Genomic DNA, 23316 nt, shown 5'->3' on the forward strand with positions numbered 1-23316 from the left:
TTGGCCACCCCTGGTTTAAGCCATTCACTGCCCCGGTGACCTGCAACGCATCGCTAATCAATACAGAGAAGGCCTCTCTACAGCAAATGGGTTAAAATCTCTCCTTGCTGGAGGGGCCTTCATCACTTTGCACGACTTTTTGTTACAGGACTCGCCAGCAGTGGCCCAATCAGCAGTTGGCAGGATATCCCTGCTTCAGCACAGGTGGCTCAGCCTTCGACTGCACCACCTGTGCTGAAGCAGGGATATCCTTAAAACCTGACCTATTGATGGTCCTTAAGGACTGGAGTTGGCCACCCCTGTTGTAAAGGCAGAGATTCATTCAATGTGATCATCCCCAAAAAACATTGAATAGTGGTTTTCTGTGACCAGCCACTTGGGGGGTATATTAAATTGCCGCCTATATATTAAATTGCCGCCTATATATATTAAATTGCCCCCTAAGTGATATTGACTTTCTCTGTCTGTGCATCAAAGACAGCGTGTAAATAGCAACATGCTCAGGAACCTCTTTGAGGAGTCGGTATAAGAACCATAACCGTATGATGTACATAATAAATGTGGGATCCTGGGCTATTCCCAGTGATGGCCGTCTCCGAAACAGATACCCCTGCACAGGGCGATTACCCAATCCTGTACGCCAGGGCGATTACCCAATCCTGTACACCAGGGCGATTACCCAATCCTGTACGCCAGGGCGATTACCCAATCCTGTACACCAGGGCGATTACCCAATCCTGTACGCCAGGGCGATTACCCAATCCTGTACGCCAGGGCGATTACCCAATCCTGTACGCCAGGGCGATTACCCAATCCTGTGCACCAGGGCGATTACCCAATCCTGTACACCAGGGCGATTACCCAATCCTGTACACCAGGGCGATTACCCAATCCTGTACGCCAGGGCGATTACCCAATCCTGTACACCAGGGCGATTACCCAATCCTGTACACCAGGGCGATTACCCAATCCTGTGCGCCAGGGCGATTACCCAATCCTGTACGCCAGGGCGATTACCCAATCCTGTACGCCGGGGCGATTACCCAATTCTGTGCACAGAGCGATTACCCAATCCTGTACACCAGGGCGATTACCCAATCCTGTACGCCAGGGCGATTACCCAATCCTGTGCACCAGGGCGATTACCCAATCCTATACGCCAGGGCGATTACCCAATCCTGTACACCAGGGCGATCACCCAATCCTGTACACCAGGGCGATTACCCAATCCTGTGCGCCAGGGCGATTACCCAATCCTGTACGCCAGGGCGATTACCCAATCCTGTACGCCAGGGCGATTACCCAATCCTGTACGCCAGGGCGATTACCCAATCCTGTGCACCAGGGCGATTACCCAATCCTGTACGCCAGGGCGATTACCCAATCCTGTACACCAGGGCGATTACCCAATCCTGTACACCAGGGCGATTACCCAATCCTGTACACCAGGGCGATTACCCAATCCTGTACACCAGGGCGATTACCCAATCCTGTACACCAGGGCGATTACCCAATCCTGTACACCAGGGCGATTACCCAATCCTTTACACCAGGGCGATTACCCAATCCTGTACACCAGGGCGATTACCCAATCCTGTGCGCCAGGGCGATTACCCAATCCTGTGCGCCAGGGCGATTACCCAATCCTGTACGCCAGGGCGATTACCCAATCCTGTACGCCAGGGCGATTACCCAATCCTGTACGCCGGGGCGATTACCCAATTCTGTGCACAGAGCGATTACCCAATCCTGTACACCAGGGCGATCACCCAATCTTGTACACCAGGGCGATTACCCAATCCTGTGCGCCAGGGCTATTACCCAATCCTGTACGCCAGGGCGATTACCCAATCCTGTACGCCGGGGCGATTACCCAATTCTGTGCACAGAGCGATTACCCAATCCTGTACACCAGGGCGATTACCCAATCCTGTACGCCAGGGCGATTACCCAATCCTGTGCACCAGGGCGATTACCCAATCCTATACGCCAGGGCGATTACCCAATCCTGTACACCAGGGCGATCACCCAATCCTGTACGCCAGGGCGATTACCCAATCCTGTGCACCAGGGCGATTACCCAATCCTGTACGCCAGGGCGATTACCCAATCCTGTGCGCCAGGGCGATTACCCAATCCTGTACACCAGGGCGATTACCCAATCCTGTACACCAGGGCGATTACCCAATCCTGTACGCCAGGGCGATTACCCAATCCTGTACACCAGGGCGATTACCCAATCCTGTGCACAGGGTGATTACCCAATCCTGTGCACAGGGCGATTACCCAATCCTGTACACCAGGGCGATCACCCAATCCTGTACACCAGGGCGATTACCCAATCCTGTACACCAGGGCGATTACCCAATCCTGTACACCAGGGCGATTACCCAATCCTGTGCACAGGGCGATTACCCAATCCTGTACTCAAGGGCGATTACCCAATCCTGTACACCAGGGCGATTACCCAATCCTGTACACCAGGGCGATTACCCAATCCTGTACACCAGGGCGATTACCCAATCCTGTACACCAGGGCGATTACCCAATCCTGTACTCCAGGGCGATTACCCAATCCTGTACTCCAGGGCGATTACCCAATCCTGTACACCAGGGCGATTACCCAATCCTGTACACCAGGGCGATTACCCAATCCTGTACGCCGGGGCGATTACCCAATTCTGTGCACAGAGCGATTACCCAATCCTGTACGCCAGGGCGATTACCCAATTCTGTGCACAGGGCGATTACCCAATCCTGTACGCCAGGGCGATTACCCAATCCTGTACGCCAGGGCGATTACCCAATCCTGTGCGCCAGGGCGATTACCCAATCCTGTGCGCCAGGGCGATTACCCAATCCTGTGCGCCAGGGCGATTACCCAATCCTGTACGCCAGGGCGATTAATCCTGTACACCAAGGCGATTAATCCTGTACACCAGGGCGATTACCCAATCCTGTACGCCAGGGCGATTACCCAATCCGGTACACCAGGGCGATTACCCAATCCTGTACACCTGGGCGATTACCCAATCCTGTGCACCAGGGCGATTACCCAATCCTGTACACCTGGGCGATTACCCAATCCTGTGCACCAGGGCGATTACCCAATCCTGTGCACCAGGGCGATTACCCAATCCTGTACACCTGGGCGATTACCCAATCCTGTGCACCAGGGCGATTACCCAATCCTGTACACCAGGGCGATTACCCAATCCTGTACACCAGGGCGATTAATCCTGTACACCAAGGCGATTAATCCTGTACACCAGGGCGATTAATCCTGTGCACCAGGGCGATTACCCAATCCTGTACGCCAGGGCGATTACCCAATCCTGTACGCCAGGGCGATTACCCAATCCTGTACGCCAGGGCGATTACCCAATCCTGTGCACCAGGGCGAATACCCAATTCTGTGCACAGGGCGATTACCCAATCCTGTACGCCAGGGCGATTACCCAATCCTGTACACCAGGGCGATTACCCAATCCTGTACACCAGGGCGATTACCCAATTCTGTGCACAGGGCGATTACCCAATCCTGTACGCCAGGGCGATTACCCAATCCTGTGCGCCAGGGCGATTACCCAATCCTGTGCGCCAGGGCGATTACCCAATCCTGTACACCAGGGCGATTAATCCTGTACACCAAGGCGATTAATCCTGTACACCTGGGCGATTACCCAATCCTGTACACCAGGGCGATTACCCAATCCTGTACACCTGGGCGATTACCCAATCCTGTATGCCAGGTCGATTACCCAATCCTGTACGCCAGGGCGATTACCCAATCCTGTACACCTGGGCGATTACCCAATCCTGTACACCAGGGCGATTAATCCTGTACACCAAGGCGATTAATCCTGTACACCAGGGCGATTACCCAATCCTGTATGCCAGGGCGATTACCCAATCCTGTGCACCAGGGCGATTACCCAATCCTGTACGCCAGGGCAATTACCCAATCCTGTACACCAGGGCGATTACCCAATCCTGTACACCAGGGCGATTACCCAATCCTGTGCACCAGGGCGATTACCCAATCCTGTACACCAGGGCGATTACCCAATCCGGTACACCAGGGCGATTAATCCTGTACACCAGGGCGATTAATCCTGTACACCAGGGCGATTACCCAATCCTGTACACCAGGGCGATTACCCAATCCTGTACACCAAGGCGATTAATCCTGTACACCAAGGCGATTAATCCTGTACACCAAGGCGATTAATCCTGTACACCAAGGCGATTAATCCTGTACACCAAGGATGAGATGAGCTGAGCTTCATTGCTCCCATCTTTTTAGTGGGGAACTAAGTTCTGGCATCAGCAAGAGCCCCCCGTAAGGTGACTGTAAGAAAGGGGCTGTATAAGGGCACATATTTCTTTATTTGAAGCTGCATTATTTATTGTAGTTTCAGATATACAATTACTGCTGTGTGCTTAGGGTCGGGCATCTTTTTTCCTGCAGAATCACCAGTGCCGTACAAGTAATATATAAAAAGGAAAATTATGTATAATTGGCCAGCGCAGGAGAAGACGCGGATTTCAGGGTGAAACGAAATAAGCCAGCAAGCATTTCCTTATTAAAGAAACGATGTTAAACATTAATCTGATTAAAAATCTCCATTTTAAAATACTTTAAATCAAAACTAATCCCCACATTACATGAGTAATGACGTATTTATGCAATTGGTTGAAATCAAGCAAAGATTTCCTGTGCTCTTGCTTAATCAGTAAATGGGTGCAGAATAATATCCAGTTTATGAAGCATTTTTATGCATGAAATCAGGTTCTTGATTACAGGTTTCAGGTCAAAATGTATTTGACTCAACAGCTGATACTATAGGAAGATATAGTTGAAAACGTTACAATGTAAATCTCCATAAATAAGTGCTGACATCTTTTGGGCCTATTTAGACATGTTGTTCTGTCATCACTAGAGTCATTAAGCAGGGATACTGTTTAGGACTGAAAAAGGGGCCCATTTAATGTCCTGATTCTGTAGGGTTATCAGAAGCCCATTCCCTTCCTTGTTTCTTCTCCGCCTATTGTTTGACCTGATGGCATTGAGGGATAAGACAGGTGTGCGCTCTGCTAGTGGCAGCAGAGGCCAGAATGGTTAGGAATCGGTTTAGAGCACCAAAATCCCCCTCTGCTGCATCCGCTGCCGTAAATTACATCACAAATTCCAGATGGCAAAAGATCATTTTGCCTGAGAGCGAATTCTTAAATAAAATTATGTTTAACCGGTATTATATAAGCCTTGATTAGAGGTGATAATGAGGGATTAGCAGATAAAACCAGCAATTCTATTACTGGAACGGATCCCACTGATGCACGTGAATAAGTGCGATGTTTTCTTTAATGAGTTCATTGGCTGCTGTTCCAGCCTTGAGATCCTTGTTACAAACACCCATCGTTCCATACTTAGAAACAATCGCACACTGCAAACAACAGTTATATTATTCACTTTCCAACTCTTTCGAGAGATTTATTCGTGCTTTGCTATACGTTGCTGCCCCCCTGGCAGCGAAGAATTGAAGGCGCCGTATCTCTGTGTTTGTACCTAAGCCGGGGTTGTGATATCCAGGGCCCCCCGGCCCCCCACGCTGGCATAGCGGCTATATATTTCTCAGTTCGGTAAGGAGAATGCGTCGTATACTGTCTGCCTTCTCAACCTATATTTGAAAAGCTATTAAAAGGAGCTGAAATAATTTATTGAACATGAAAAACATTATAAAAGTTGTGCACCTTTAAGAGAACGCATGCGCCGGGTACATGCCGCGCGTATCTTTTTGTGACAGGTGGGTACAAATTAACACGCTGACGATAAATCCGCAGGAAATATCATCTTTATTCTCACCCCAGATGCGATGCTACTGAAAACCCCGTTTATAAATGGCAATTTGTAGATATTGTGTAAAAAAAACGAAATGTGAATATATTTTGCAGACGCGTGTCATGCAGCACCTCCAACTTGTATTCTGTACTTTTATTTGGGTTCTTTTAATGAAGTAATATCAAAGTCACCACATTTCTAGAACGCACAACTGGGGCAGCTTTACATGAGCCAACAATATATTGCGCTAAAAACCTTTATTTTAGGTTGTTAGTAGCAGGTTTCCAGGCTTTAACCCTTAACCGTGTAGACAGCCCTCAGATGGTTAATTTATTTCTTAGAGAAACATGTCAAAAAATCAGATTGCTCAATAATCCGCACTAAGATGTTGGTTGTGAAAGAGCATCGTTCTGTGACTTCCATTCCCGCCCGCACCCCTCCTCCTCGCTGCCCGGGTTATATACAGCAGTTTTGCTGTGCCTCCCTTGTACCTGGGTAATATAAAGATCAGGGTTCCAGTCTCCCCTCTGTGGCTCTGAGACATCTGGCAGCACATTTCTGGTCTGCACAGCAATCCGTATTATCCTTGTGTTATTAAGCGCAGTAGTCGTTGCCATGTCTACTAAACGTTGCTCTGTCCTCTGCTCTAGGAAAGTATGTTTTGTCTGACCCCAAAAACGTCTTTTCAGTTCATTTTTCTAACACTTATATTTCAGAGCTGTTGCATCTAACAATCGGTTACTTATTTTACGGTCACCTTGGCATTGTCACTTAACCCAGGGGATCTCGAATCCCCCCCTACCCCCAAACTGGTCAGGTTTTCAGGATATCCCAGCTTCAGCACAGGTGGCTCAATCAGAAGCAGGGACTGATTGAGCCACCTGTGCCGAAGCTGGGATATCCTGCAAACCTGTCCTGTTGAGGGGTCTTGAGGACAGGAGTTCAGAACCCCTGACGTAATCCTTTGTTCCTGGAAAGATCAGCAATATTCTTGCTTCTATAATCAGCCCCATACCCAGTGAAAGGGTTAATGTATTTTGGAGTGTCACCAAGTTTAAAGAACAATATGTGAAAAGCTGAGAATTTGCCCAGTGGGGACAAAATAAATTGTTGTGTGTGGAATATTTATGAGTCCTGTTGACGCTGGATTTTTGATGGAGATATTGTTTTGTTTAATAGTCTAGAAAAGATTAAAAAAAGACAATTCTTTCATAGAATAAGCACATTTCAGTCTGAAGTATGTAGCCCTGCTCTGTGGCCCTGGGTATCGTAACCCTTTTGCTGCCATGCACAGTGATTAAATGGTTAATTTTCTCCTTCCTAAACGGATATTAACCCAATCAGTGCTGGTCCTTTATTATTTTTTTTTTATAGGGGTCTCTGGAGTTCAACCGTGTTAGTTTCAGCTCTGGGGACCCCCTGCTGCTCGAGATACTGACCACCTCCATAGGTGCTGCTGGTAACGTGCCAGGCTGGGTAAACAATATGGAGGCTTAGATCTCCCACGGCACGGGAACCAATAGGAAGGCGGCGTGACGCAGGGGAGATTTTATCCTCCATGGAGCACCCGCAGCACCTAGGTAATGAGTATCTCGGGGAGCTTTGGTATGTAGAAACATAAGCCTTCTAATTATATTGACAATAATTGTTTTTATCTCGCTGGGTTCTAATATACACACAGTAAATAAAAATCCCACTTGTGGCGCATTTGCACGTCTCAGATAGGTCTGCAACGTCTGCAACCCCCGTCTTTCCCTATTATCGCTTAGCAAACAGTGCTTCCTCTGCAGCCAGGGATTCTGGGTAATGACATGCAAATGAGCACAGCGTATCACTCTACTTCTGGAACCCTATAAGCGTATGCCTGCCTCAGGTGGGCTGAATTGTGGGTCGGCTTGAAATGTTCTGAGCCATTTATATTTATCGGACCACGTCCGTTAAACTGTTGTCGGACTGATAAAATCAAGCGGCTGGAATCTTACGCTGATATGTGATAATTACGTACATTTCTAAATGTACATTTTCTTTCTTTTTTTTTTTGATGCATCACACCTAATTCTGAGGGATCCTTTTGAGGAAATGGGTATAAATTCACCTTGCAACCAGTTTACTGCAGCAGATTTCTACCCTCGCATTTAGCAGGATGTAATGACGATCATGCTGGGTCAACCATTGGAATTAAAACCCGTTACATTCCCCCATGAATAATGGGACCCGCTGGCCTTTCCTGACTGTGCCGTGGGTATAATTTATGGATAATAAAACTGATTCTGTAAATCAAGTGGAAATTCACTTTTCTGAGCAGGAGTATGTTTTATATAGATTTGTTGTTACACTTCCGTGTATCTGGGGCTTTCTCTGCTCCTTATGTTCTCGGTCCCCTTAATATCTGTTAATGTGTTTATTTCTATATAAATCTAGCGTTAAAAGCTGTTACTTTTTTTTTTTTCATCTCTGGACCAATTTATTTGAAATGTTGGTACCCGATTTCCTTATTTTTACAGTTTATGATGTATATTTATGACATGATTTTAGTATACCAATAGAAATGATTACTAATAAAATAATCCTAATTTGGTGCTTAGTTTGCCCGTGCACAGAGTGATCTGTACACACAGGGAAGCTGCTGATAATGCACTGGAACGCTGATTTAAACAGGCAATGCCATGCAGCGGCAAAACCCCCATATAAAAACCTACAAATGAATCAATGTAACTTTCTGTCCTTTCAAAGATTACATTCCTCAGAAAGTAACATTTTCACATATTTGCTTCCCGTGTAAAAATGAGTGTTTCTGTTTTGTTTGTGTCTTTCTAATCCAATAAAATATTCCTTCCCCAGTCTCATTACCCAAACAACAAGAGAAACGGTCTGAACCCCACAATCTGAGTATAAAGCGTTTACAGCCCGTGTTATTAAACGAGAGATCAGACACAGATTGTAAAGGATTTGGTTATTGTGGAGACATTCACATTTTCAAAGAAATTATGTAAAAATACTAAAAATGAATACTTGGGGGACTTGTTTAAAAAAAAAAGTGTCAATCATCTACATTAGCGTATTATTACTAGCTATAAGTACTCGGCTTCGTGAGTTGCAGTACTCTGGGGTAATCTTTTTCATTGCAGACTTGAATCTGTGACTCAATCGATAATGGCGCCCTCTTTAACCAGATCAATAATTCCACCTTGGAGTGAGTGAGGCTGCACCTCCAAGCCTCACTCACTGTGACTCCCACCCCAACCCCCACTTTGTGACTACCACCCCAACCCCCACTCACTGTGACTCCCACCCCAACCCCCACTCACTGTGACTCTCACCCCAACCCCCACTCAGTGACTCCCACCCCAACCCCCACTCAGTGACTCCCACTCCAACCCCCACTCACTGAGACTCCCACCTCAACCCCCACTCACTGAGACTCCCACCTCAATCCGCACTCGCTGACTCCCACCCCAACCCTCACTCACTGAGACTCCCACCCCAAATTATAGTGACATTCACCCTCTTCTTCACTGACGCACCCCCTCAGTGAATCCTCTATTACACCCCTGCCTCTCACCCCCCTCTCTTCTCCATATCCCCATGTATTTCTCTCCCCCTCTAACTCTTCCTCCCTCTCCCTCTCTTATAGCTCCACCTCTCTCCCCCTCCCTCTCTTATAGCTCCACCTCTCTCCCCCTCTCATAGCTCAACCTCTCTCCCCCTCTCATAGCTCAACCTCTCTCCCCCTCTCATAGCTCAACCTCTCTCCCCCTCCCTCTCTTATACCCCCACCTCTCCCCCTCCCTCTACGCTCTCCTCCTAAGGCTGCGCTTATAGTGCCGGTGAAAGCAACGTGACGTCGCGTCAAAACAAATGCATTGCCGCCCTAGCGTGCGCTTACAGTAAGCGTGACGCGATGGCTTGGTCGCTATCGCTGGATGTCATCTCAAATTGATTTTTCCAGCGACCGTAGCCTGACGTGGCCGCCGTCGGCGCTATAAGCGCAGCCTATGTAATGTCCAGAAGGCCGCCAGCTCAGTGTGACGACCAATCGCATGGTTCCCTGCAGAGCAAAGGCCAATCTGCAGCCTTGCACGGAGAAACTGACCAATCAGCGACCTCACAGGGAGGGAAGAACCAACCGGAGGCAGAGCATTTAAAAACAGACAAAAAAGCCCAAAATAAAAAATAACCCCAGGCGGACACCCTGAGGGGCCCCTTAGTATGCATGCAAACTTTCAGGTGTCTGGGTTTCATAGTCTTGGAGCTGTGACCCTGACAGACAGACACACAGGATCTTTTATTATTGTCGTTTAAGTATAACACTGCTCTGAGTTCTCTTTGGTCCTAGAAGGGATTGCTCCTTTAAAATACAAGGTTTCTGCTGCACCCCTTGGCTTCCCGGGGGGAGGGAAGGTCTCCTCTTTATCGTAAGCTCCCAGAACATTTGCTTATATACCCGATTTTGCACAGAGACGCCACTTACCTTGTCATGTCTTTGCAGGAATGGGATCGCAAACTGCCGGATGAGGACAGAGAGTGACCCCCCATGTGACTCCCCAGTGGTGAGCAGCGACCCCAAAGAGGACCACAATTACAGCAGCGCCAAATCCGCCAACAAGAGGAGCTCCTCGCCCACCAGCGACTCTGTATCCTCCGCCGACGACCATTTTGAGTTTGCGGCCAAAGTCTGCCGGGAAGGCAGCGACGTCAGCTTCCAGAGCCACGAGAGCTACAGCGAGACCGAAGAGGAGGACAAAAAGCAGATCAAGAAGGAGCCCAAAGAGTTCCTGATCGACAGCGGCTACTCGTCCCAGCACAAGAAAAAGCAGCACTTGCTGAAAATGCGAAAGATCCCCAGCGACGCTCTGCCGCTGAAAAAGAGACGCACGGAAAAGCCGCCCGAGAGCGACGACGAAGAGATGAAAGAGGCGGCCGGGTCACTCCTGCATTTGGCGGGAATCCGCTCTTGTTTGAATAACATCACCAATCGGACGGCTAAAGGACAGAAAGAACAAAAGGAGAAAGAAACCACAAAAAATTAGAGCAAATCGTTGATTTGTTTGGGACTTTGAAACATTTTCTTTCCGCACGTCAGGTGAATTCGAATGATTTCGTGGCAATATCAACAATTTCTTTTCCCCCTTTTTCTAATTTTTTTTTTTTTTTTTTTTTAATTATTATTATTTTTTTGGGACCCTTAAAATGTTTATTTTTTAAAGGAGATTGAAGCCATAGAACTCAGCTAACTTACAAATGCTTTTTAATTTTCTGAAGACAAAACAAAAATGTGTTTCAGAAGCCAAAATCGCCACCGCTCGCTCTGCAGCTTTTCATGTCTGGGTTAAATTTGCCGCGGAACCGACAGAAGTTTAAGAAACAAAACAAATTACAAATCTGCTCCTGTTAACCCTTCGATCGTGGCGCGCGTCTCAAATCTTCCAGGCCTTCCTTTTAACTGGTGTATCTTTGGCCTTGGGATGGATGTGTGGGGAGTGTATGTAGCAGGTTGAGTCAGGAAGAAATACCCGTCTCGCAAAACAAGAAACCAGGCATTGGATACATTGTGCCATATAATGTTTTGAATAACCCCTCAAAGTAACCACATTTAGCACACTATAATGGGATGCCTTGTTGAAGAACAGAGCGTTGAACTTGTGCGGGTATAACAAAGATGGAACGGAAGACATGGAATGCAGTTGAGAATGTTACGAGGTGGTGTCTAAATAACCATTCAATTTTGGCTTCTGTTATACTAACCCTTTCTCTGCTGGAGTGGGTCAGTACTGCATTTCAACACTAAGGTTGTTGGTCCCACCAGCAGGGAAAGGGTTAAGGCATGGGTTCTCAACTCCGGTCCTCAAGATCTTCCAAACAGGACGGGTTTTAAGGATATCTCCGCTTCAGCACATGTGACTCAATCATTGGCTCAGTCAAAGACTGAGCCACCTGTGCTGAAGCTGGGATATCCTTAAAAGCTGGGGGGGGGGACTTGAGGACCGGAGTTGAGAACCCGTGGGTTAAGGGAAGGCAGAAAATGAGCTACAAGCTTTAAAATTTAGCTCTGTGCTAAAAGAAGAGACGCCAACATGGAGAAAAGACTTTGTCTTCTAACTGCCTAAGTGAAAAGCAATCGTGTGTAAGAATTCCCCAAGGAAGGAAATGACCAGCTCGGAAACGCTACAGAACCTGCCATGAGTATTATGCTGTCAAGAAGCATATTGACGGACAGAAGAAGCAAACACACCTGTCATGATATGAAGCACGGCCCTCAGAGCGGAGTTTGGGTGAATACCGCCAGCCAGAATTCCTCTCTACGGAAATTCCAACACAACCGACAGCCAGCAGGAAACTCCAATGAATTCTCATCCACAGGTGCATGGGTTCCTTCACACACACACAAAAAACAACCTTTTTTTTTTTTACGTCAAAGATAACAAAAGTTCTTGTAAGGTTAAATAATGTATTTAGCATGAAGCATGAATTATTTTCATATAAATATAGAAAATAGAGAAACAGGCAATGCCTCTAATTTTTAGGCCTTAGGCCTGGACTTTTTTTTGTTTTTGTTTTTGGAAGCAGGTTTTTAAGGTCTAACCTTCTTCAGGGACAAACAATGACTGTTGGGGAACTTACTCTCTGCAATATAATGATAATGATACAAATGTCATTCTCTGGTAGGGTTTGGATGGTTGAATTATACTGCCTCGTCTGCACATTCAGCCCCCCTACTGTCCTTCTCTGTTTATATAAAGAGTACGTCTTCTCTCCTTTCCGTGTACCTGTTTAACATGATGCAATAATATGTTGGCAAGTTGAGTAGTGAGTGCGTATGATGGAATAATGGGCGGCGTATAACTGCGGAGAAGCTGATCATGGCGCAGAACTGCTGCTCTCTGTGCATCGTTCCGTTGCGTGGTCTGTCCATGAGCACGCTGCCCACGCGAATTCAGTGGGACACTGTGCAGTGTAAAGTATGTATATTATATTCTGTGGCACAACTCCTTGTTAGATGTGAGCATAATCTTGCAGCGCCTTAACCCCTGATGATACTTTGCATTGAATTGCTTCTGGTTACAAAAGGGTTAAGAACCTGCAAATGAGATTTTACCTTCATTCAGTTTTTTCTTTTATATGCGCACCAGGGATTCATTGTTTTCCCTTTTTGTCCAATATTTAGGGTCCTCTGCCATATTTCCCTAATAAAAGTTCCCTCAAATGAATACAAGTTAATGGAAAATGAAGACTCTTCCAACATGTTTCTCCCAGATCTCCCCCATTTAAATGTCCACACGGTCAGTAGGACTCCAGCCAGACCAGGTTCATGAATACATTGATAATCCCGTTAACCCCGTGTTAGCCCCTCTGGCAGTGTAGAGATTAATGCACTTTGCATATCAGTGGAGTATTGATTAAATAATCCCACATCCTGGATTGGCTGGAATTCTACAATAGTTACGTTTCAAACCGGTCAGTCATGGACACCTGATTTTCTGAACCAGTGCTTCTTAAACCTCTGCTTGGTAGCCAACGGCCATCGTTTGGATGTGAATGGCTATTGTTTTTTTATTTGCCTTCTAATGCAATTATCACATTTTTGCTGTGAGTTATTACAGAGATCTGCTGTGCCGGCTCCTCCACCAGCGAACACGATCATTCATACACTAATTCTGCCATATTCCACCCTGCCTGGAAGTTTAAATACCCACAAATGTAACGCTTGGGTATGGAAAACATGGAGGATGCCCCCGCACCGTGAATTTCAGGAGGTAGAATGATGTCGGAGGACAAGCTCTTTATCAGATTTTGCGTGTGCCAACTTCCTGGATACACAATGAGGTCAGAAAACTGAAATATTAGCATTTTTTTTTTTTACAGCCAAGAGTTGCAACTGCCCAATTATCTTTCCCCAGCACCTCTTTAAGATAACAAGCCAACAATCCCTTAGAGGCGAGTCTAAATGAGGGATTTATTCATGTGTGAAGCGAAGGTCATATTTCCCTTGATAAAGCGGGGTAGTTTGAGGGAGTGCAGTGTCTGGAAGTTGTTGAATTGTGGAGCTTGGTCCCCTGCAAACCAACGTCATATAGTATGCAAACAATCCCAGATAAAGATTGTTACCCATTGTACACACTGCCATAAACAGCATGTATTATAGTGATCAACAGGACAAAATCCCAAAGCACAAATTGTGCGCAAACCTAATAATAATAATAATATACCTTTTTGCTGAGAAAACTGCTACTTATTTTTCTTATTCCATTTGTTTTTGTAATATTTGTGTGTTATATTCACCCAGCTATTTAATCCATAAACACCCACTAATGTGTTCGCGCTCAGGACTGGACACGGGAAAAGTCCTGTTCCTCAGTAGTGTATTGTACATCTACTGGAATGCACTTGTAGCTGCTTTAAATTAATTCATACCGGCTGCTGGGCTTCGTTTGGCATGGAAACCGTGGGTCCTGTTACTTCCAGCTCCGGGAATCCCCCACTTCCTGAGATACTTACTGATGAAGTTACCGGTTTAAAAAAAACAACAACAAAAAACGCCCTTCTGGGGAAACAAAATGGCCACCAAATCTCAGGCCAATAGGAAGCCGCAACGTCATTTGCTGCTGCACCTTCCTATTGGACAGTCCTCTAAATCCCTGACGAAAGCAGGAATTAACACAGATAAATTCACTGGAAATTACCTCGGGAATCGAGGGCTCCTTGTAGTTGGAAATAGTGGTTTAGCTCAGGAGGATCCCCCGGCTGCTATAGTGATGGGTGGTCAACTCCATTCCTGAAGGGCCACCAACATGTCAGGTTTTCAGGATGTCCCTGCTTCAGCACAGGTGGGTCAATTCAGGGATCAGTCAAAGACTAAGCCACCTGTGCTGATGCAGGTATATCCTGAAAACCTGACCTGTTGGTGGTTCTTGAGGACTGGAGTTAGACGCTCCTGCACTAGAATATGCATCAAATGTAATAAACCTTGTAAAGGTTAATGGGTTTAGGCTGATAAAGTTACCATAAGAAATCCGCTTGCAATGTATTGAACGGTAAAACGTATATATTGGGGGTAATGGATATGCCGTATCACACCCTTACTGCCGTATGTGTACCCTTACTGCCGTATCGCACCCTTACTGCCGTATCACACCCTTACTGCCGTATCACACCCTTACTGCCGTATGTGTACCCTTACTGCCGTATCGCACCCTTACTGCCGTATCACACCCTTACTGCCGTATCACACCCTTACTGCCGTATGTGTACCCTTACTGCCGTATCGCACCCTTACTGCCGTATGTGTACCCTTACTGCCGTATCGCACCCTTACTGCCGTATCGCACCCTTACTGCCGTATGTGTACCCTTACTGCCGTATCGCACCCTTACTGCCGTATCACACCCTTACTGCCGTATGTGTACCCTTACTGCCGTATCACACCCTTACTGCCGTATCACACCCTTACTGCCGTATGTGTACCCTTACTGCCGTATCGTACCCTTACTGCCGTATCGCACCCTTACTGCCGTATCGCACCCTTACTGCCGTATGTGTACCCTTACTGCCGTATCGCACCCTTACTGCCGTATCGCACCCTTACTGCCGTATCGCACCCTTACTGCCGTATCGCACCCTTACTGCCGTATCGCACCCTTACTGCCGTATCGCACCCTTACTGCCGTATCACACCCTTACTGCCGTATCGCACCCTTACTGCCGTATCGCACCCTTACTGCCGTATCGCACCCTTACTGCCGTATGTGTACCCTTACTGCCGTATGTGTACCCTTACTGCCGTATGTGTACCCTTACTGCCGTATCGCACCCTTACTGCCGTATGTGTACCCTTACTGCCGTATGTGTACCCTTACTGCCGTATCGCACCCTTACTGCCGTATGTGTACCCTTACTGCCGTATGTGTACCCTTACTGCCGTATCGCACCCTTACTGCCGTATCGCACCCTTACTGCCGTATGTGTACCCTTACTGCCGTATCGCACCCTTACTGCCGTATCGCACCCTTACTGCCGTATGTGTACCCTTACTGCCGTATCGCACCCTTACTGCCGTATCGCACCCTTACTGCCGTATCGCACCCTTACTGCCGTATCGTACCCTTACTGCCGTATCGCACCCTTACTGCCAGATCGCACCCTTACTGCCGTATCGCACCCTTACTGCCGTATCGCACCCTTACTGCCGTATGTGTACCCTTACTGCCGTATCGCACCCTTACTGCCGTATCGCACCCTTACTGCCGTATCGCACCCTTACTGCCGTATCGCACCCTTACTGCCGTATCGCACCCTTACTGCCGTATCGCACCCTTACTGCCGTATCGCACCCTTACTGCCGTATGTGTACCCTTACTGCCTTATCGCACCCTTACTGCCGTATCGTACCCTTACTGCCGTATCGCACCCTTACTGCCGTATCGTACCCTTACTGCCGTATGTGTACCCTTACTGCCGTATCGCACCCTTACTGCCGTATCGCACCCTTACTGCCGTATGTGTACCCTTACTGCCTTATCGCACCCTTACTGCCGTATGTGTACCCTTGCTGCTGTATTGCGTAACGTGGTCCATGTAGGCTAAAAAAAAAAAGAAAGGGCAATTTGGGGTGGAATCGTTGCTTTAGAAAAGGCCAAGCACAGATTTCATTAGTTACATCCGTTTCATCAGCCCAAAGCTGCCGTAGTGTTCCCATCGCAGAGCTGCTGTCCATGCAAGCTACAAAGAGGCTTACTAGGGTTACTGTCTTAAAAGAACCTTATCTGAGAAGGTTAGGATAAGTCTACCAATGTCATAAATTGACTCTTCATATGTCACCTGCAGAGATAGCAGACGTTATCGCACAATAATCACTTGTCCCTAGTTCTATGGCGCGATTTGCAGCGAGTTGGTACTTTGCGAGGTAACGGGTGCAATGTACGTGCATTGTGATTCCGAATGTGTAATCTGGCTGCAGTTCTGTTAGGCGAGGCCCTCACAGAGGGGGGGGGGGGGATTCCCTGCTGGCGGTGGAAAGGTGAGAGGATACGGTGCAGCAATCTCGCAGCTGCGCTTATTAAATGGCCAGTAATGTTCAGGTCCCTTTCATCAAACAAGGCAAAATAAGGCAGTGGTTATACTCTCTATTGTACATTACAGCATGTTGTCACCTAGACACTAATTTGTATGAGGAGTGGTTAATTAGTGCAGGGGCGCTCAACTGCAGTCCTCGTGACACCCCAACAGGTCAGGTTTTCAGGATATCCCAGCTTTAGCACAAGTGGCTCAACCAGTAGCTCCGTTTTTGAGTGAGCCTCTGATTGAGCCGCCTGTGCTGAAGCTGGGATATCCTGAAAACCTGACCTGTTGGTGGCCCTTGAGGACTGGAGTTGAGTGCCCCCTGCCATTTAATGTATATGCTCCTTGGCCCTAAGGATGAGAGCCCAGCTGTGCAGTGCGCTGCCCATGACGGCATTCCTTAATCAATCTAATATGAAATATAACGCAGGCTGCTTCATTCTTCATGATTCCCGAATCTTCCATTACTGAATAAACTGTTACCCCCCCTGAAATTCCTGGCTCCCGACGTGCTCCACGTTTAATGGCTTACATGTTGTCTTTTGTGCTAATAAAAAGAGCCTGTTATTGATCGATTTGCAAATATTTATCTGAAAACACAAAAGGTTCCCCTGCCAGCATGGTGTGTGTTTGTGCTTTTTGTAGCACTCGCTAATGAAAAAAATAAATAAAAAAAAACAGGCATTTAAATTGCATTATCATATTTAGGAATTAGACGTTTTGATGGTTAATAAATGATACTTGGTTTCCATGCGTGTACCTCTCCTACTGCTGTTTTATTCTGCAGTTTTTTTGCAGGCCTCTCTGGCAGTGAAGCCATTAATGAAATCCCTGTACATCTGAAAGCAGTTTGGAGTTTCAGCTGCATTCAGTGGCCAAAACCATGTGTTCTTCAATCAGCCTCACTCACTACTTCAAGTTGTTCTAAAATGTTGGGGAGAAAATAATGTGTGTATGTGTGTATGAAAAGCATTTTAAACTTGTAGATCTTTTTATTTTATTGATTCTGTAACATTTCTAAAATATTTTATTTTGCAGGAGAAAAAAAAAAAAGAATAATGATAAAAGCAATCAAAAGCCCAATATGTTTAAGCCAGAGGGTGGCCAACTCCAGTCTTCAAATGCCACCAACAGGTCAGGTTGGCAGGATATCCCTGCTTCAGCACAGGTGGCTCAGTCTTCGACTGCACCACCTGTGCTGAAGCCAGGATGTCCTGAAAACCCGAACTGTTGGTAACATTTGAGGACTAGAGTTGGCCACCCCCTGGTTGAAGCCATTCACTGCCCCGGTGACCTGCAACGCATCGCTAATCAATACAGAGAAGGCCTCTCTAGCAGCAAATGGGTTGAATCCCTTTTTGCTGGAGGGGCCTTCATCACTTTGCACGGCTTTTTTTGTTACAGGACCCGCCGGCAGTTTAAGGGTTAATGACAAACATGTTGGGCTTGGAGAACCTAAAACTGGCCAAGAAACGGAACGAGTACAGTAAAGAAAACATGCCATTTTTAGATCTGTACTTGTTATGTGAAGCTGCCAATATCCTTCGCATTAAAATGACTGGGACGGAGAAGGAACTATGCTAAACTGTATTTATGTTTTACCTAAATGAGCAGTCGGAAGAGAAGTGCAATCAGCCAATCGTTAGGAGACGTGGGGGGAGAAATGTTGATTTAGAAGCATACTTGCATTTTACATTTTCTTGATGTGTAATCATATTGCCAAAGACAAACTATTTCATCAATTATTGTAAATAACACTTTCCCAAAACCTACCATAATGTTTCTGTGATGTATTGTCTTCCAGTTGCAATAAAATTTACTGAGTTGCATCAATCCTAACGTGTTGTCTGGTTATTATAGTGCCCGTTAGGTTGCCGTTGGCAGACAGTTTCTATTACAAACACAAACCCGATGTACTTTGCACTGTCCCCCTCTGAACAAAAGTATAACTTGCACACAACTGAACCCGGGACATCCATGATGGTTATTACTGTAGGTCAGGGGTCCTCAAGGGCCACCAACAGGTCAGGTTTTCAGGATATCCCTGCTTCAGCACAGGTGGCTATCAAAGACCTGTGCTGAAGCAGGGATATCCTGAAAGTCTGACCTGTTGGTTGCCCTTGAGGACTGGAGTTGGCCGCCCCTGCAGTAGGTTAGTTAGAGCGGCAGTCCTGGCATAGATTGGTAAATAAAGTTGAATAAATGGAGGATGGAAGTGTAACATTGTTATTTATTGTAACATCCATTTCCAGTATGCAGGATCAGAACACAATCTGGGACCTGCCTCTTTAACACAAGTATTGGAAAATCCTGTGTTTTTGCACACAAAAAAAATGCTAAATGTTTATTTATTTGGATAAAATCTACACAGCAACATCTCCATCTGTGACTTCCTCCTCCTGGCAGCTTCAGTGAGCGGGGAATCCAGCAGCAAATGAATGAATCGGCACTAGGCACCCACTGACACAACGTGTGGGTAAGAACCAGCGCACCACGACAGTGATATCTAATGAGGAGCACAAACCGCTTTCGGGAAAAGTGGAACTGCAGACGCATCCTCAGGCAGCGCGTTCTGACGCCACAATACAACTTCTTTATGGTTTTGCTTTGCGTTGGTAAATTGCAGTTTGCAACATATCAACGCCTGCCGTACTGCAATGAGGGGCATGCAGCGAAAAGCAAAGTTACACTGACAATGACTGGCCTTGTGTCTATCCTCATGTAATGTATGTGAATATCTTATACTATATTAGTGAAAGCACTGTTTGTTTGCCTGCCTGCATGCATGCCTGCCTGCCTGCCTGCCTGGATGTCCGGTGTCCCTAGGGGAAATCTCATTGGTCCCTTGGGCCGCCCCCGCACACCTCTCATTGGCCTGAGGCGGAGTGACGGGCCAAAGGGGACACACACACACACACCTCTCTGTCCTCTCCCCCCCCCCCCATCACACACACCTCCCTCTCCACTCACCTCCCTCCACCTCCCGCTCCACTCACCTCCCTCCCGCTCAACTCCCTCCACCTCCCGCTCCATTCACCTCCCTCTCCATTCACCTCCCTCTCCATTCACCTCCCTCTCCATTCACCTCCCTCTCCATTCACCTCCCTCCCCGGCGCAGGGACAGGCAGTGGGCAGGGCAGCCTGCCGCTGCCTCCACTCACCTCCCGCTCCCTCCACCCACCTCCCGCTCCCTCCGCTCACCTCCCTGGCGCGGGGCCAGGGCAGCCTACCGCTGCCACGCGGCACCTAACCTCCCTCCCGCTCAACTCCCTCCCCGGCGCGGGACAGGCAGTGGGCAGGGCAGCCTGCCGCTGCCTCCACTCACCTCCCGCTGCCTCCACTCACCTCCCGCTCCCTCCACTCACCTCCCGCTCCCTCCACCCACCTCCCGCTCCCTCCACCCACCTCCCGCTCCCTCCACCCACCTCCCGCTCCCTCCACCCACCTCCCGCTCCCTCCACCCACCTCCCGCTCCCTCCACTCACCTCCCCTCACGTCCCGCTCACCTCCCCTCACCTCCCGCTCACCTCCCTGGCGCGGGGACAGGCATTGGCCAGGGCAGCCTACCGCTGCCACGCGGCACCTAAGATGGCGGCGGAAGGAAGGACCCCTTCCTCCCTCGCGGACTAACTAACATGGCGGCGGCCAGAAGGAGAGGTGAGTGTGTGTGTGAGTGAGTGTGTGTCTGTGTCTATGTGTGTGTGTGTCACAGCGTGACAGTGTGTGTGTGGGACACTGTGTGTGTGTCTGTGTGCGTCTGTTACACTGTGTCTCAGACACTGTAGAGTGGGGACCGGAGCTACACATGGGGGGTGGGGGGGGGGGTCAGGAGCGGAGAAAGATACAGGGGGAGTGGAGAGGAGGGACCCGTCAATTTAAACCAAACCAACCCCCCTCCTGTCCACTGCCCCCCCCTCCTGTCCACTGCCCCCCCCCTTCCTGTCCACTGCCCCCCCCCCCTCCTGTCCACTGTCACCCCCCTCCTGTCCACTGTCACCCCCCTCCTGTCCACTCTCCCCCCCCTCCTGTCCACTCTCCCCCCCCTCCTGGCCACTGTCACCCCCCCCTCCTGTCCACTGTCACCCCCCCTCCTGTCCACTCTCCCCCCCCTCCTGTCCACTGTCACCCCCCCCTCCTGTCCACTCTCCCCCCCCCCGTCCACTCTCCCCCCCCGTCCACTCTCCCCCCCCCCCCCCGTCCACTCTCCCCCCCCCCGTCCACTCTCCCCCCCCCCCCGTCCACTCTCTCCCCCCCCCCCCCGGCCACTCTCCCCCCCCCCGTCCACTCTCCCCCCGTCCACTCTCCCCCCCCCGTCCACTCTCCCCCCCCCCGTCCACTCTCCCCCCCCCCGTCCACTCTCCCCCCCCGTCCACTCTCCCCCCCCCGTCCACTCCCCCCCCCCGTCCACTCTCCCCCCCCCGTCCACTCTCCCCCCCCCGTCCACTCTCCCCCCCCCCCGTCCACTCTCCCCCCCCCGTCCACTCTCCCCCCCCTCCTGTCCACTCTCCCCCCCCTCCTGTCCACTCTCCCCCCCCTCCTGTCCACTCACTCTCCCCCCTGTCCACTCTCCCCCCCCCTCCTGTCCACTCTCCCCCCCCTCCTGTCCACTCACTCTCCCCCCTGTCCACTCTCCCCCCCTCCTGTCCACTCTCCCTCCCTCCCATCCCCTCCAAATAGTCACCTATTGTTCCACCATTTATAAATAATACTACCTATTACGCATTTACATCCCGGGCAACGCCGGGTCTCTCAGCTAGTATCTTTATATAGCGCCATTCAGGTACGTAGCGCTTTACAATACATGTGACATTATAACACAAAGGGAATAAGCGCTTCAGATATAAAACAATAGGAACAGGAGTCCCTGCCCAGAGAGCTTACACTCTAAGTGGTAAGAATTTACGGAGACAGTAGTATTCTGTTCTGGTAAGTGCATCTGAGATGTATGTAACCTAACATGAGCCTTTCAATGCTGGTTGCATGTTGCAGGCCTCTGGCAGTGAAGGGGTTTGCTGCATTTAATGCATATTGAACTAAAGGAGAACCCTCTGTCTTCCCCTACATCTAATTAACTCCTTTACAGTCTCAAATTGACTATTCCTTTGCATCTTGGTAAAGCCTAAAGTCTGATTATTGCTCTGTATGCATCAATAAACAAGGTGAACAAAGAGGAAGCTTACGGAAGACAAGGGGACTAATTGTCTGGGCATTCACCATTCCCAAGCAGAGGCATTTATCTTGCTCCTCTTGTTTTTACTCCCCACCCCCTGCTCACCCTCACTATGCCAGGGCTAGGTTAATGTTCTGTGTCCCCCTCCCAGTGCAGGAATAAATCACTGACTCCCTGCATCCTTGTACCATCCTTTATGTAACCTGCTTCTAGTAACAGGACCAGTGTACCCGGGATGTCTTTATGTAAGTCTAGTCCGCTTCCTTTCTTTAGAAAGTATGCTGCTGCTTGGCAGCAAAGGGTTAAATGTTTTGCTGCAGCAGGGGCAGTAACATTGCGTGCCTTGGAGTTGATGATGCTGTAAATGAGACCATTGTAAGTGTGAAATTGTGTTATCCTGGAAATGTATGGAAACACTGTAACCTTGGTGTTTAGGGCTGAGTTTTACCATTGTTCCTTTATCCTTCTCCTACCTATAGGTTTGCCTAACGGTTACCTACCTGCCTCATGCATGGCTTTCCTATGGTGGAGCAGTATGTTACTGGTCATTCTGGCAACAGGGGGGTTAAATATCTATATTTTGCAAACATGTCACACAAATGCCCCCAGTAACCCTTGAGATCACTTATCTGTCTTATTAATACACCATAAATTCACAACTGGCAGTACTGCAAACTTCTCATGTGTCCGTCTCCCGGGGACTGCATCAAATGTTCTATCAGCAAAATTACCTTCAAGGAGAAAAGCGAGTCGTTGCCGGGATAAGCGTCTCCTGCAAGAGAATCTATTGTATCAATTAGAGGGCAATCTTTTGTAATGAATAATTAACTTCAAATTATCAAAGGTATCTTCTACCTAGGCAAGCTTATTAATTCACAGCAAAATGAATGTCGGGAGATAATTTTCCATGCAGAGCATTCACAGAATGACTTATTAGTCTCATGTTAAGAGAGGTCCCCAGCGCTGCCAGAGTCCGCCATGCGTTCACACTGATACAGAGTTCGGTGGCTGTGAAGAGGTTAATCAAGCTACTATGGCTATTTTTGATAGCCAGAGTGCATTATGGTAATCAGATTACATGCCTGTTGGTCCTTGGTGAGCAGACACAAAATAGGCGATGAGCACACCCCCCAACTTCCGTCCCCCAACCTCCTTCCTCCAACTTCTGTCCTCCAACCTCCATCCCCCCAACTTCTGTCCCCCAACTTCCATCCCCCCAACTTCCTTCCTCCAACCTCCGTCCCCCAAC

General features: G+C 48.4%; 1 protein-coding gene across 3 annotated transcripts in view; it reads left to right on the top strand.

The window, feature by feature from the left end:
* FOXN3 (forkhead box N3) overlaps positions 1-15597 on the top strand; it is a 188321-nt gene extending 172724 nt beyond the window's left edge. For all 3 annotated transcript variants that reach the window (XM_075614573.1, XM_075614575.1, XM_075614574.1), the window contains exon 6: positions 10332-15597. In XM_075614573.1, the coding sequence (XP_075470688.1) occupies positions 10332-10872 (541 nt within the window). In that variant the 3' untranslated portion in view covers positions 10873-15597. The remainder of the gene's footprint in view (positions 1-10331) is intronic.
* Positions 15598-23316: the final 7719 nt, after the last annotated feature.

This window comes from Ascaphus truei, chromosome 9, assembly GCF_040206685.1.
Source record: "Ascaphus truei isolate aAscTru1 chromosome 9, aAscTru1.hap1, whole genome shotgun sequence".
Classification (NCBI taxonomy): domain Eukaryota; kingdom Metazoa; phylum Chordata; class Amphibia; order Anura; family Ascaphidae; genus Ascaphus; species Ascaphus truei.